The sequence below is a fragment of the Macrotis lagotis genome, chromosome X, assembly GCF_037893015.1.
Source record: "Macrotis lagotis isolate mMagLag1 chromosome X, bilby.v1.9.chrom.fasta, whole genome shotgun sequence".
NCBI classification, from domain to species: Eukaryota; Metazoa; Chordata; class Mammalia; order Peramelemorphia; family Peramelidae; genus Macrotis; species Macrotis lagotis.
Window position 1 is genome coordinate 145388750 of NC_133666.1, and position 15145 is coordinate 145403894.

Genomic DNA, 15145 nt, shown 5'->3' on the forward strand with positions numbered 1-15145 from the left:
TAAATACTGGTTCTTGTTCTTATAATCTCAGGTAAGTGGTTATCCTCATAGATTTAGTTTCTTCTCTGTAAAATTCATTAATAATTTATCAGTTATATACTAATTAATGTACCGGATTCCATGTCAGGGGGTTGAAGCTACAGAGAAAAATGAAATTGTTCTGATCTTCAATAAGCTTTCCTTCTGTTAACAGGAATATATATATATATATATATATATATATATATATATAATTAAATATAAAAGGTGAAGAATGTAATCCTTAGGGACAATACTAGCATCTGGGATGGTGGATCAGGAAAAGTTATGTGTAGGAAGTGTCAATTAATGTGAACTTTCAGTGAAGCTAATAGCAAAGAGGAAGGATATTCATTTCAGGTCAGTGAAAAAGTATGGAGGGGCAGGAAGAGAGAATTTTGTACGAAGGACAAATACTTTGTCTGTTTCAAAGTATACCTCTATTCTCTACTTTTTGTTCTTTTCCTCCCTGGCCCCAGCTACCTGCCTGGTATTAAAATGATAGTGGGCAAACTATGGGAGGCATAGATATCTAGACAGGCATCTAGACAAGGTGCAGTAAATTAATCAAATTTACAGATGGAAACTGATGGGATGTTGCTCTCAGTGGGTTGCACCAAGTTCCTGACTTCTTGAGCATTCATTAATCCCCAAATACCCTTTGTTATGGGAAATAAGCATCAATACCCAATGGGGTCAATAAGGAAGTGTTCACAAATTCAGCTGATTCATTAAATATTCTATAATTCTAACCCTAATCTTGCCCCTGACTTCTTGTATTTTAAACATTTTTCAGCTTCAGACCCTCCAAGCCTGGGTCTGAGCTCCTTCATGTTTCACAGGTCAAGAGATTTCTCTTAAACCTGTCAGACAGCCCTAACTATTCAATTATACTCACACTCTGATGGACTCACCCAGGAATGAATTTAGGGTCCTTACTTGTCTAGGCATCCCAGAGTCAGAAAAAAGTGAAGCAATTGATCTGGATCTCTGCCTACCTGGCTGGAGATGTTTTTTTCCTCTTTTACAGTATAGGAACCAGGGGAACAGGATAGGGAGGGCATCTGATCATTTAATTAAGGTGTTTAAGGGCACCAAAGGTGTCTTAATCTACCTTTGAGAATACTTGGGTTTGGGAGGGTGGATTGTGAGAGTCTCTATTTGTAATTCCCTCCATTTGAATGTGATCTTCTTGAGACTAGGGACTCATTTTTTCTTTTTCATTTGTATCCGTAGCCCTTAGGACAGGGTCTAATGTATATGCATTAGGGGCAGGTAAATGATGCAGTGGATAGAGCACCAGCCTTGGAGTCAGGAGGACCTGAGTTCAAATTTGACCTTAGATACTTGACTCTTTCTGTGTGTACTTGGACAAGTCATTTAACCCATTTTAAGCCTTGTATCCAGGGCCATCCTCAATTGTCCTGATTCATACTAATCCATTGGACCCAGATGGCTCCGGAGAAAAAAGTGAGACTGGTGACAGCACAGCCCCCCTCACTCAAATCCAATGCACTTGTTTGTCATGGCATCACCTCCCTCATGTCTTCTTTGAGAAAGAAAGACAAAATATCATCAAACACTTAATACTTGATTGTCAACTGACTATCTTGGAACTAAATGGCACCGTACTCTGGACACAAACCCATACTTTTTTCACCCCAAATGAATATTGGTCACTGAATGCATACCAGTCAATGACAGTGCCTAGTGATGTTAGTCTTTTATATGACTCATTTATAAAGATGGTGTTAACATCACCTATGAAATTTGCTTCAGCTCTCTGGAGAATTTAAAAAGGTCATCAAGGACATTTCATGGTAAACACTCAATCTAGGTTTACATGGATGTGGAATATGTCATTGCTGTTTTGGAGGACTAGGTGGTAATTACCTTCTTTTTCATTTTCACATTTTTGAAGATGGCATGGACTCTCCATGTTTTTGCAAACATTGCTCCAAATGCAGTTGTGTAGCCCACTGTGAGAATCCAGGTTCGGACCTAAAAATACAAGAGAAGACAGAATTTTACATCTCTTCTCTATACTGTATATCTGCATATAGTTATTTGCATACTACTTCCCCCATTTGAATAGGAGTTCCTTGAAGGAAGGGACTGTTTTTGCCTTTCTTTTGAATCCCCACTGCTTTGAATCTAGTTTGTCACATAATGATCATTTAATAAATGTTTGTTGACTGATTGACATTTTGTGAGCAAATTAAATTTTCTGACTTTTGAAACCATTCCAAATTTCTTTTTTAGATATATGTTTTTAAAACTACAACATGAAAAGCATTTATGGAGAAGCCCAAAGCAGTGACCCCCCCCATCTGTTTATGTTAGAACTTTTACTTTCCTTAGAGGCAGTTATTTCTTTATAGCATGAGAAGAAATCTTTCAGACAACAATTTCAAAGTGACTCCAGGCTTGAATGGCACAGAAACCCTCTCCTTCTTTCCCTACTCCTTACTCATGCCTCCCAAACTCTGTCTTTTTCCTGACCCAATTCCCACCTGAGAATTTTCCTAGCTGGAGATTACCCTAGGCTTCAATAGACCATAGACTTAGATTTAGCTCTAAAGCTGGAATGAGTTTCGAAATGAATCTGATTTTTTTTTATAGTTAAGTTATTAGAAAGTTTGCAAATTTGAAACCTCAAGACCTCTAACTCCAAATCTCTACTATAAAGAGAGGTGAATTCCATGAAGTGGAAAGTGGACTAATTTAGGAGTCAGGAGACCCGGGGTCTTGACTCTTTCACTATTTACCTGTGGGATTATTGGCAAGGCACTTTTATCTCTTGAAAATAAAGCAGTTGATCTTCATTATCTCTAAGGTCTTTTCTAGCTTAGAGAAGAATTCAGTCAGATCTGATTAAGAATAATTTATAATATTTATTAGGTGAGTTTTTTTTACAATTGCAATGATATTATGATTAATTGCATTCTGCCTTGACCAAAAGGGAGAAAATTATCCCTTCTGTCCTTACTCTTGGTTTTTTCTCTTGTAACTTGTAACAAAACACCCCCTCCTCCCTAGTTTGGAGTTTTTTGTGTTTCAGTATACAAATGTATTTTTTAAGTATCTGTATGAAATTTAACAGATGTTCTATGAAGGCCTGGATTGTGGGCAGAAAAGCAAACCTTGAAGTGGGTGGAGTGGAGAATTATCCCTGGGGCTCTAGAGAAGTTGAGCAGGGAGCGTGGGACTGCCAAGTGGAAAGGGACCAAGAGCAAAGTTAGAAAACCTAGAGGTTAGATAGGCAAGGTCCAAAAATTTGGAACAGGAAGATAACTGACCATAGTAATGACCAGAGCAAGGAGAAGTATGCCCTCTAGTTTAGAGAGAAACATACTGTAGTATAAGGTCTGAAAGATGGCCACCAAAGGATAGTCTAGAGAACATGATCTAAAGATCTTTTAGACAAACTCCTCTAGGTCTGTTGTTGAGTTGTTTCTGATTCTCTGTGATTGCATTTGGGGTTTTATTAGTAGATATCCTAAAGTAGTTTGCCATTTCCTTCTTCAGTTCATTTTGCAGATGAGGAATCTGAGGCAAACAGGCTTAAGTGATTTGCTCAGGGTCACATAGCTAGCAAATGTTTGAGCTCAAATTTGAATTTATATCCTTCTGACTCCAGGATCAGTGCTCTAGCCACTGAACAACCTGGCTGCCCTTTGCCTAGGCCTAGGCAAATATATAAGAAAGAACAGTGGGTAAGTACCCTCTTAGAAGGTCTAAATATCTCTTATTTTTAAAAATTTTTTTTAAGGTTTTTACAAGGCAAATGGTGTTAAATGGCTTACCCAAGGCCACACAACTTGGTAATTATTAAGTGTCTGAGGCTGGATTTGAACTCAGGTACTCCTGACTCCAGAGCTGGTGCTCTATCCACTGTACCACCTAGCCACCCCAAACACCTCTTTACCTACCCTAAATATGTGCTACCTGGACCTGTGTCTTTAGGGCATTGATAACCCCTATGGCTATCAGGCTATACCTGGTAGAGAAAAAAAATAGCTTCTATTTCAGACCCAAAGTTTATGTACCGTGTCACTGTCTTTAATTTGCTGACTTTAGTAGGTTCTGGATCCCACATGCCTTAGACTTTTGAAACCTGTTTTCTTTTTAAAGCCTTAGTTGATTTCCAGGATTTAATTCCCTTTAAGAACATAAACTCTCCATTATAAAGTAAGCTTCTTGCCAGTAAGAAGATCATTTCCTTCATTGTATTTTGTATCCCCAACACCTAGCTAGTATAGAAAGTACTTAATTATGAATGCTTGCTGATTGATTGAACATATTATTTAAGGGGAAAAAAAGAGACTTCCTCCCTCAATTGTCTTTGAGCCTGTAGATTGGTGCTGCAGACACACAGTCTATTGACTCTGAGGTTGAATTTCCTTAAGGGCTGCTTCCTTTAGTGATCTGGTTAGTACAAGCTAATTCCCTAGGGTCTTTCTTTGACCCACAGACAAACACAGAACAGTAGCCCTTGGTAGGTGAGTAGAAGTTTCTGTTCTCCCAGAAACACAGAACCAGGGTAACCTTTAATCCCAAAGTCAGTGGAATATGGAATACCAAGAGAGAACCAGAAATTCACTGGGTAAGAAGGAATAGGATCTTGAGATCACTATGGTGGACAAAGGAATGCCCCAACTTCATTAACTTTATTCAAGTCTCATACCTATAATTAACCTGCTTAGCAATCATGCTATAGGAACTGACTCTAGTTGTGTGACCCTGGGCAAGTCACTTAATCCAGTCTGCCTCATGGCAAACCACTTCAATAACTCTGCCAAGTAAATCCCAAATGGAATCAGGAAGAGTCAGGTATGAATGAAAAATGACTGAATGACAACAAAGTTGTAGGTAGCAACTTCAGTGTTTCTGAGTGATTCTGGCCATGCCTAAATATACATGATCTTGCCTCTAGGCTGAAAGTTCCCTTTACTACTTGTGATTTTTGTGTTGAGTGAGGTTTCTCCTGATTAGATAATAAAAAAATAGCATTTAAATAAGATTTAAATTAAAAAACATTTATATAGTGTTTTTATTATGTGCCAGGGTAAGCAATTTATAAGTATTGTCTGGGAGGTAGGTGTTATTGTTAACCCCATTTTACAGATGAGGAAACTGAGACAGGCAGAGGAAAATGACTTGCCCAGTACTAGCCCACATTACTACTAAGTGTCCAAGACTGAATTTGAACTGATCTTTTGCTGTCTCCAGACCCAGTACTTTGTCCACTGCATCATCTAGCTCTCTTGTGTGGTTTTTTTTTTTTGGCTATTATATTCTATGGCACAGGAAATATGGACATTATTTGCTTCACTTGTGACTTTTTGCTTAATCCTTTCAGCCCCCTTTGCCTTTCTATCCCCAACCCATTTACCTGCCTAATTGGCACATCCCTCCTCCTTTAGCTGTATCCATTTGTTCTTTGCACCCAATTATGACAAAATAAGGGGCAGTTAGGTGGCACAGTGGAGAAAGCACCAGACTTGGAGTCAAGAAGACTTCTCTTCCTGAGTTCAAATCTGGTCTCAGATATTTACCATCTATGTGACCTTGAAAAATTGACTTCATGCTATTTGCCTTAGTTTCCTCATCTGTAAAATGAGCTGAAGAAGAAAATGGCAAACCACTTCAGTATCCCTGCCAAGAAAACCCTAAATGGGGTCATGAAGAGCTGGATCTGACTGAAAAATCACTCACCAACAAATGACAGAAGATGAGGGAGATTTGTTGGAAGTTTAGGGATGGAGATATATTGGGGTTCAAAAAGCATGTCTATATAATAATTAATAATTATAATATTGTAACAAATGCTATGTTGATATGACACTTTAGGGTTTGCAAACCACTTTACAAATGCCATCTGATTTGATCCTTACAAATAGCATATAAGGTAAATGCTAATTTTATCTTCATTTTACAGATGAGGAAACTGAGGATGAGAGTGGTTAAAAGACTTGCTGAGATAGGATTTGAACCTAGGTCTTCCTGACTCCACAGCCTTGACACTTCCTCCTTCCTGACTTTCTGAAGTCATACTTCCTAACTTTCTTCATTTATTCACTAGACCACCAGGTTATAAGAGAAATTAGATTAGTAAAGATCTGAACTGTGAACCAAGATAATCAACTTGACACATATAGGTGTTTTTGAAATTGCAAACATGCATATAAGCATTTCTTGAACTGGATAGAGCTCTGGACTTAGAATCCAAAAGACTCAAGTACAAATCCTGTCTCATACATTTACTGTGTGATCCTGGGCTAATTACTCAGTCTCTATTTACCACATTTTTCTCCTCTGTACAATGAGGGGGTTGTATTCAATGTTCTTCTAGGATCCCTTTCAATTCTTGTCTTTTTTTTTTTTTTAGTTTTTTTGCAAGGCAATGGGGTTAAGTGGCTTGCCCAAGGCCACACAGCTAGGTAAATATTAAGTGTCGGAGGTTGAGTTTGAACTCAGGTACTCCTGATTCCAGGGCTGATGCTCTATCCACTGTGCCACCTAGCCTCCCCTGAATCCCCTTTAGTTCTAAGTCAATGACCTTATGAAATTTCATCTTATGAATGAATTACTTATAAAAATACTGGTTACTCACTACCTTTCTTTCCTACTACTCAATCTGAGGCTACTCTGAGCAATGACAAGATAGTGTTAAACCTGATGTAAGGACTATTTGACATAATACTTCTTTCCTTCCCACATTTTTTCTTCTTCCTCAGGTAAGGATTATCATTTTGAATTGAAAATAAAGAACTGGCAATATTGAAAATAAATTAAAGCTCCAAGAAGACCTTTTCATAATTTTTACAAAATCTTCATCTAACTTTTTCATCCTCTTCTGGTTATATTTGCCTTCTCTCAATCACCAACATTAGAGATAAATAAAAGCCTTTCTTGGTTAATATTGTTTTATTTAATTACTAATGTTGCAACAGTATTATTTTTGAATGTTTCATTGTCAATATACAACATTTTGGTGGCATTTTCGATTAAAGAGGTTTAGGGCTTGTGTGTGTGTGTGTGTGTGTGTGTGTGTGTGTGTGTGTGTGTGTGTGTGTCCCAGTCTAAGTTCCTAAACACAAATTAGAGTACATATATATATATATATATATATTTTTTTTTATGGGAAAATTAAATGATTTATTTTCCAAATTTTAGCTCAGGAGTACTTAACTATTTTTTGTGTCATAGATTCTTTTGACAGAATGGTTAAGCTTATGAATCCCTTCTCAAAATGTTTTAACAATTTTTCCCCAGAAATTTGGGTAAGTTGTTCCATCCTTATTATCTTCCTTTCCATAATTATCAATTATTTCTATGATTTATTCTTTGACACACTCATTATTTAGGATTTCATTGTTAAGTCTTTATCTGAATCTGTCTTTTGTTTGTGCTTCCTGAAATGATTACTATTTCTATCATATTATTTTCTATCAAGGATGTGTTTATTTTTTCTGCCTTTTTAAATTTGTTTGCAATTTTCCTGTGCCCTAATATATGGTCAGGTTTTTTAAAAGTTTCATAAATACATACATTCTTTAGCAGTCTCAGTTAGAAGAAGTTACAAGTCGCTGGCTTTATATTCTCCAACAACTCATTAGAATAATATTTTAAAATAATAGTAAAGAAAGTGAAATTATTTCCCCATTTTTGAGTGTCTGTCTGATAATTTTATTTGTTTTTTCCAACAACATACAATGATAGTTTTCATCAATCTTTTTTTTCAAGGTTTTGAGTTTTACATTTTTTCTCTCCCTCTCATCCTTTCCTCTTCCCCAGGATAGAAAGCAATCTGATATAGAATTTACATGTGTTATCATGCTAAACATAGATCCATATTAATGCCTGATAATTTTAAAAGACAGAAGAATTCATTTTACAAGTTAAATCCTCATGAGTTTTGTTTTTTTAAATGATTCTATCAGGTCCAAGGTTTAGGCAAAGAAAAACAGTAAGCAGTATTCAAAAAACTGAAATTCTCTGAAGTCTCAGATTATGGGTTCATAATTTGATGTTATTCTTATATCTCTGTTGTTAATAGGATTAGCTTCATATGGTTTGAACTGGTTTTCACATGAACTAATTATTAGAAAACCAAATTTGAGTGATTGTACTAAATTATATTGGGTCTTGTTACTATCAGATTTTATCAAAATTGTCTAGGAACCTCTCTACAAGTGATTTGGAACTACAGAATCAGAGCTTCCTTCAAAGTTGCTCTGAGGATGAAGCCTATTCCAGAGTGTCCAAGAGAAGATTTGCTCAGGGACATCTAAAACTCAAAATATTTTTTATTAGATGATCATTGGGAGTAGGTTATTGCGATACAAGGAGACTTGATATTATTTAATAGTAATGATTATTATTGTATTACTTTCCTCTTTTGTTTTATGGTGTTTCTATTTCTGTTTAAGATTTTTTGGTTACCTTGGTGATGTATAAATTTGCCTTCTTAAAATAAATCTGTCCATTATGAACTTTATAAGTAGTTTGGTCTGTGATCTGGCTTATATAATTCTGATTATGAATATATGAAAAAACTTATAGATTTGACTTATAGATAGATGATCCTTGCCACTCCCCTATGAATCAAAAAGAGGAATGTGACGGAATGGAGCTTCAAGTCATAGTGAGAATTGACAGTGAGAATTCCTCTTCTTTTAGAAACCCTTGCAATATTTCCTGACTGCTATCAAGTTCACACCAAGTCTTTTCTTCTCCAGGTTCCTTCCAGTGATCCTCAGATGAAATGTACTTTCTTCATACTGGTTGCCCTCCTGTGATCATACTTATACAAATTGACACATCCATCCTATCCCTTCACCTGAGCTCTAGTTCCACATTATTGTTTACCTCTTGGACAGAATTCTCCATCTCTGGATGTTCCCCATGGCATCTCAAACTCAAAAATGTCTAAACTTGAACTTGTTATTTTTTCCTATGAATCTGTCTCCTTTTCTAGTTTTCCTATAGTCTATGATGGGGAGAGAGAAGTGTGTAAAGGCTGGGAGATAAAGGAAATTATATGGAAGTCATGCACCAATATTGGGGAAGCTCTCTGAGAGGCCCTAGCCACAGTCTAGTTACTGAGAAGAGTTGCTTAGACAGACTTAACACTTTCACCCAAGATCATCCTTGCTGCTCAGAATTGGTGGTCTCAGAGAAAATTGCTGGTCTGTGTTTTCGGAAAGTGGCTGCGATTTTTGTAGATTTCAGAGACAAGGAGGTTAGTGAAAGGAGGAATCTGCTGAAGTTGTGGGCATGACTGAGCATTATGAACCTAGTCGTCAGAGCCCCTGGGAATTGTCCCTGATGGGTAGCAGTTAATTTGCTCTCCTTTTGGGAAGCAGTGCCAGGGGTGTTGTGGTGTCTATATCCTGGAGGTCCTTTGTGGGTTTCTTGCCTGGGCCACCTGAGACCTAGAATTTGTAGAGATGGGGTTGTCAGGACAGAATATGATTATTATTAGCAAAGTTGTGTTACACAGCTAGTAAGTCTCTGATGTAGGATTTGAATTCTGGTCTTCTGATACTAGGTTCAGCACTCTATCCACTGCCCATCTAACTGCCCTGGAGGAACCAAAAATAATAATAACTATTATAGTAGCTAGCATTTATATAGCACCTACTATATCCTGTGCATTGTGCTAAGCACTTTACATTCAGGGTCTGTTTTTACCTCTCTTATTTCTCCAACATTTATCATGGTGCCTGATGCATTGTAATTAAGTGTATATTTAATTGATGGGTGACAAAACTGGGATCTCAAAAGGCCTAGAATGATGGGTGTATATGCAAGTAAGGTAGATAAATAAGGTAGATAAAATGTAAATAAATAATCCATAAAAGACATATACAGAGTAGATGGAAGGTATCCTTAGAGGACAATGCTCTAACAACTAGGTGGGAGAGTCAGGAGAGGTTTCATGCAGTCTGTTTCTTTTTCTTTTCACCTTAGTGTCATCCACAAACCTGTAAAATCAAGCTGGATGACTATCTGTCAGGGATCATGAAGAGGGGTAGAAGGTTAGAACTACAGGTCTTCAAGTTTTCTTCCAACGTGGATGGTTAATACAACCATCAAAGTCGAACAATTGATCTATGAAACAGGAAGGTTGAAGCTACTGCAGTGACCAAGAGAAGAGCATCAGCTTCTCTCCCTCTGTTGATCAAAAAGAAAGACCTAACCTATACTTCAAGGCTAGGATTTTGAAAACTGACTCTCAAACTACAGAGAAAGGAAGAAAGAAAAAAAGAAGGAAGGCAAGAAGAATGTATTGTGCCAGACACTATACTAAATGTTTTTTAAAAAATATGGGGGCGGCTAGGTGGCGTAGTGGATAAAGCACCGGCCTGGGAGTCAGGAGTAGCTGGGTTCAAATCCAGTCTCAGACACTTAATAATTACCTAGCTGTGTGGCCTTGGGCAAGCCACTTAACCCCATTTGCCTTGCAAAAACCTAAAAAAAATATTATCTCAGGGCAACTAGGTGGTGCAGTGAATAGAGAGCATTGACCCTGGAGTTAGGAAGTCCTGAGTTCAAATCCGACTTCAGACACTCATTAATTGCCTAGCTGTGTAACCTTGGGCAGACCCATTGCTTTGCAAAAACTTAAAAAAAAGCTGTAAAATATTATCTCATTTGATCTTCTAGGGTTGGGGGGGGATAAGGTGCTATTATTATTTCCATTTTAAAGTGGAGGAAAATGAAGCAAAAGGAGGTAAACCACCTTGTCCAGGGTCACACAGACACTAAGTGTCTGAGTCTAGATTTGCCCTCAGATATTCCTGATTGAGGTCCAGTCTAACTTCTCTAGAGCTGATTATATATATAGTTATTGTGGGGATTGGGTCCCAAGGCCCATGATCTGGAAAATCTATGTAAAATTTTTGACCCTCCTTTTGTACCTGGAGAAGAAATTTGAATTTTTTTCTTTTCCTTTTATGGGATAGTTAGAATACTTTATTGCAAATTTTGGGTTGATATACAATACTACATTTTTTATTTTATGTATTTCTGAATTTCTAAACTTTTTGTTCCATTTTTCATGTCATCTGTAGCTTCCACAAACCCCATTCCCCCCTAAATTCACATTTAATTTATTATGCCAAGCCACAATATAGCAAAACCAAAATGGGGAAAGTCACAATATGGAAGGGATATTTGTGGATTGGAAGGGAAACATTGGGGACAGGTAAGAGGCACTGCAGGAGAACTGCAATGTCTAGTTCTCTTTCCTTGTGTGATTGTATTTCTGTCTCCTTGTGTTCTGTACATACTTGGGAATAAGCTTTTGGATGGGTTGTACAGCAAACTTCTGCCTACCTTAAGATACAGCATAACAAAGGACTTTGATAGAGATGACCCTCAGTCACAAGGACAGTGACATAGTAGCATCCTTGAATCCTCTTTGTATTCTTGTGGAAATGTTTGAGCTATAACAAGAAGGACTCTTACAGCCAGAGGTCATGGGAATCTGAGACAGATTCTTTCATTAAAATCAAGCTAGTAGAATGTGATAGTGATGAATGATTTCATTGTTTTCCCTTCTTTCCTTTTTAATGTTGTTTATAAGGGCTGCATATGGATCTCCTGTGGCCAGCTGATGGGAAGAAATGGGCAAGAGTTTTACAGGACAGGCAGGCACAGATGGGTTGCAATCTGTATCCTTGGAGGGAATAATCAAATCAATGAGATCCCAGATGCATTTGAGTATCTGAGTAGTTTAGGTATTGATTACTGAAACAATATGGGAAAAGCACTGCTTTCCTTATCTTCTCAAGCTTCAAAACTCAAATCAATATTATGATTTTAATGCTCTTTCTTTTATGGGCTATAAGTAACTATTCTTGATTTCAAATTTACTTGAGTATAAACTTCTAGGAAAAAAAACAGTATCCTACCATAATAACTTCATTTAGGAGTATAGAAAAATGAAAGAAAACCTTGAAGTTAAAAACATCATTGAAAATGGAAGCAAGTATGCGCTGTGGCTACACTTTAGCATTATGTAACATTAGATTTATTTTCTAAAGGAGTTCTTGACAAAATAAAGTCTTGCAATTAGGTTTTTAGGGTTTCTAGGGAAATAGTCAGAGCTGGATTATCTACATTGACAAATGTACTAAAGGAAAATGAGCTATTTTGTAGATGATATGGATAATATGCCCAGGGGTCTTCTTTGTCCCTAAGATAGCATTTCTGTCTCAGAGACTGGGAGCTTGGGAGGGACTTTTTAGAGCTGGCATTGGTGGATGAAGGCACTTTTCCTTCTCTTAGTATCTATATTCTAAACCCCTTCCCCCTTCCAATTTCTTATCTCATATCACTTGGCAGTGATGGAATTGCTGGGTAGGCAAAAGCAATCTGCCTAAATAGTAAGCTGTAAACCACTTTGGGATGAAAATTGAGGTGAGGTGGGGGTGGCAAGAACTCCTTTGAGCTACAAATGCTCTGAGTAGAAATAGTTTCATTATTTGAAACTCAAGAGAGGGAAGACTGAATTAAAGATTAACTTTAAATGCTGGTCACATTCTATTATTTCAGGTTGTGCCCTCCTTTCTGAGTTACCATTTATTTACTCTTTATGTATCATGCATATACAGGTTTATGGATATGTTCTCTTCTTTATTAGAATATAACCATTTAATGGATTAGAATATAGCCATTTAATCCCCACCATGGTATCCTCATTGTACAATAAATACTTTATATATACTTGTTGATTGATTGATTAATGGAAGATAGCTTAGCTAATCTGAACTCTGTGGCCATTCTACTTTCTGCCTGCTCTGTGGTGACAACAGTACAATAACTCTTCTTATAGATAATTTCTAGAGGGGTCACAATAATGATACCTCACATTTAAACAGATCTTTCAGGTTTTTAAAAATGCTCCATATACCTTTTATTGTTTGATTTCCACAGAAGTCCTGTGGAGGTAGTTGTTTTCATTTCTCAAATTTTATAGTTCTGAAAACTGAGGCTCAGAAAATTTGAGCAACTTGCCTAGATGAACTTTTAACCAAAGCTAGCAAGTGTCAGAGACAGGATTCTATCCAAGGAAGCACATTTACTCAGCTCACTACAGCATGTTGTGAACAAAACTGAAAGTTAATAATCCCACATTATCTTTGAATAACTTTAATTATTGCATGGGGGGGAAGAGTCATATTCACCCTCATTACTGCTCTGTTGATGTTGTGACTGCATCTGAGAATTCTTTGAACAATAAATCCTGACCCAATCCCCAAACCCAGCTGGGAAGTGAGGAAGACCCACTTTTCTTCTTCTTCTTTTTTTTTTTTTTCGCAAGGCAATGGGGTTAAGTGATTAGTCGAAGTTCACACAGGTAATTTTTAAGTATCTAAAGCCTGATTTGAACTTAGGTCCTCTTGACTCCAGAGTCAGTGCTTTATCACTGTACCACCTAGCTTTTACCCAGATCCACTTTTCTTGTGTCACAGACTCCTATGACAGTCTGAATGAAACCAATGGACTCCTTTTCAGAATGTTTTTAAATGTATAAAATAAAAACCATAGGACTATGAAGGAAATCAGCTCATCGAAATGAAGACTTTTTTTAAAACAAGTTTCTGGATCCTCTGAAATCTAATCATGGATGCCATGTTAAGATCTCTTTGTACAATAAATTTCAATGATTCTCTCATAAAAATATTTGTGGAATGAGTCTCCTCAAAGGTCAAAAGTATGATTCAAAGATGGAATGGAATATTTCTGCTTTCACAGAACAGCAATGGCTCTCCCCTCTCCCTTCTCTTTTCCTCTCCTCCTCCCTTCATTTCATCCTTTCTACATCTCTGGTATTTTCAGAACTGAAGCTGTCAAAGCCAATCCTGGCTTGTCTGCAGTTTAACTTCTGTTTTTAACCTGTCACAAAGTGTAAAGAAACCCTCAGCCTCGAATACTTGTGTCATGTTATTCTTCTCATTACTTCCAGTCTGTCTTTGCTAATCACCATTACTACTTTATCACTTGTCAACTGCATGGGCCCATCAGATCCACCTCTTTCCTTCTTTAGAAATTCATAAGGCTTTCTTCATCAGTGTCCAGTGTCTTAATTAAATGGTGATCATCAAAATGAATGTGTTTGCTGCCCTCTCTCTGCCCCAACCAATTGCTTCCAGAGAGTTGTTCATATAAATATTGGCTGGAATCCCTGACATGTTTATGTTGGATAGACAAATAGATATATGCAATCTTAAATTAGAAACGATAATAACTAGCATTTATATAACACCTTAATGTTTATGAAGTGATTTATCTTTTTTAATCTCATTTATTATATCATAAAGGCAAGTATACTTTATCTAGATACTTTATTTTTAAATTGTTACTTTCCTGAGGTTGCAAAAACCATGATTCTACTTAAGTGATTTGCCCAAGGGTACATTGCCATATCAGTGAAATTTCACTGATATATTCTCCCCAAAACATAGACTTTCTTGTTTCTTCATCCAGGTTCAAAAATTCCTAGTTATGACAAGACATGGATCTTATTGACCAGGCTTGATACAGTCACCACAATATCATTCACAAATAGACTTATCTGGAGACCTTATCATTTATAGGGCCCCATACCATTCTCAAAGACTATGAATTTCCTCTCTTATTTTAGCTTTTTTGTAATAGAAATAAATGCCTTAGGTAAGCATTTGTCTTTATGTTTAATGTGCCATTTGGTTTTTAGAGGTAGATTATAGTTAAATAAATGAACTAGTACCATAAAATGATGTGGCATCTTTGGGACATGGGCATAATGGGGTATAGGATAGACAGCCTGCCTCAGGGTCCCTGCTCATCTACTGCTGCTGAAAAAAGAGAGTTGTGACCCTTGACAAGTCAGCAACAAGCATTTATTAAGTGCTTTCTATATATCAGACACCAAGGGAACAAAAAAAAGCACAAATATCGTCTTGCTTCTCAAAGAGTTCACATTCTAATGAGGGACATAATATGCAAACAATTGTATGCATGTATATATATATATATACACACAAATATATGTGTGTATATAAATATATACAAATGTTTATTCTATATAGTCAATTGTTTATATGTTATATAATATATTTATATGTATATA

At 36.7% G+C, this 15145-nt stretch overlaps 1 protein-coding gene across 1 annotated transcript in view; it reads right to left on the reverse strand.

The window, feature by feature from the left end:
- GABBR2 (gamma-aminobutyric acid type B receptor subunit 2) overlaps positions 1–15145 on the reverse strand; it is an 879763-nt gene that overhangs the window by 140337 nt on the left and 724281 nt on the right. The window contains exon 12 of the mRNA XM_074207949.1: positions 1912–2019. Coding sequence (XP_074064050.1) covers positions 1912–2019 — 108 coding nt within the window. The remainder of the gene's footprint in view (positions 1–1911; positions 2020–15145) is intronic.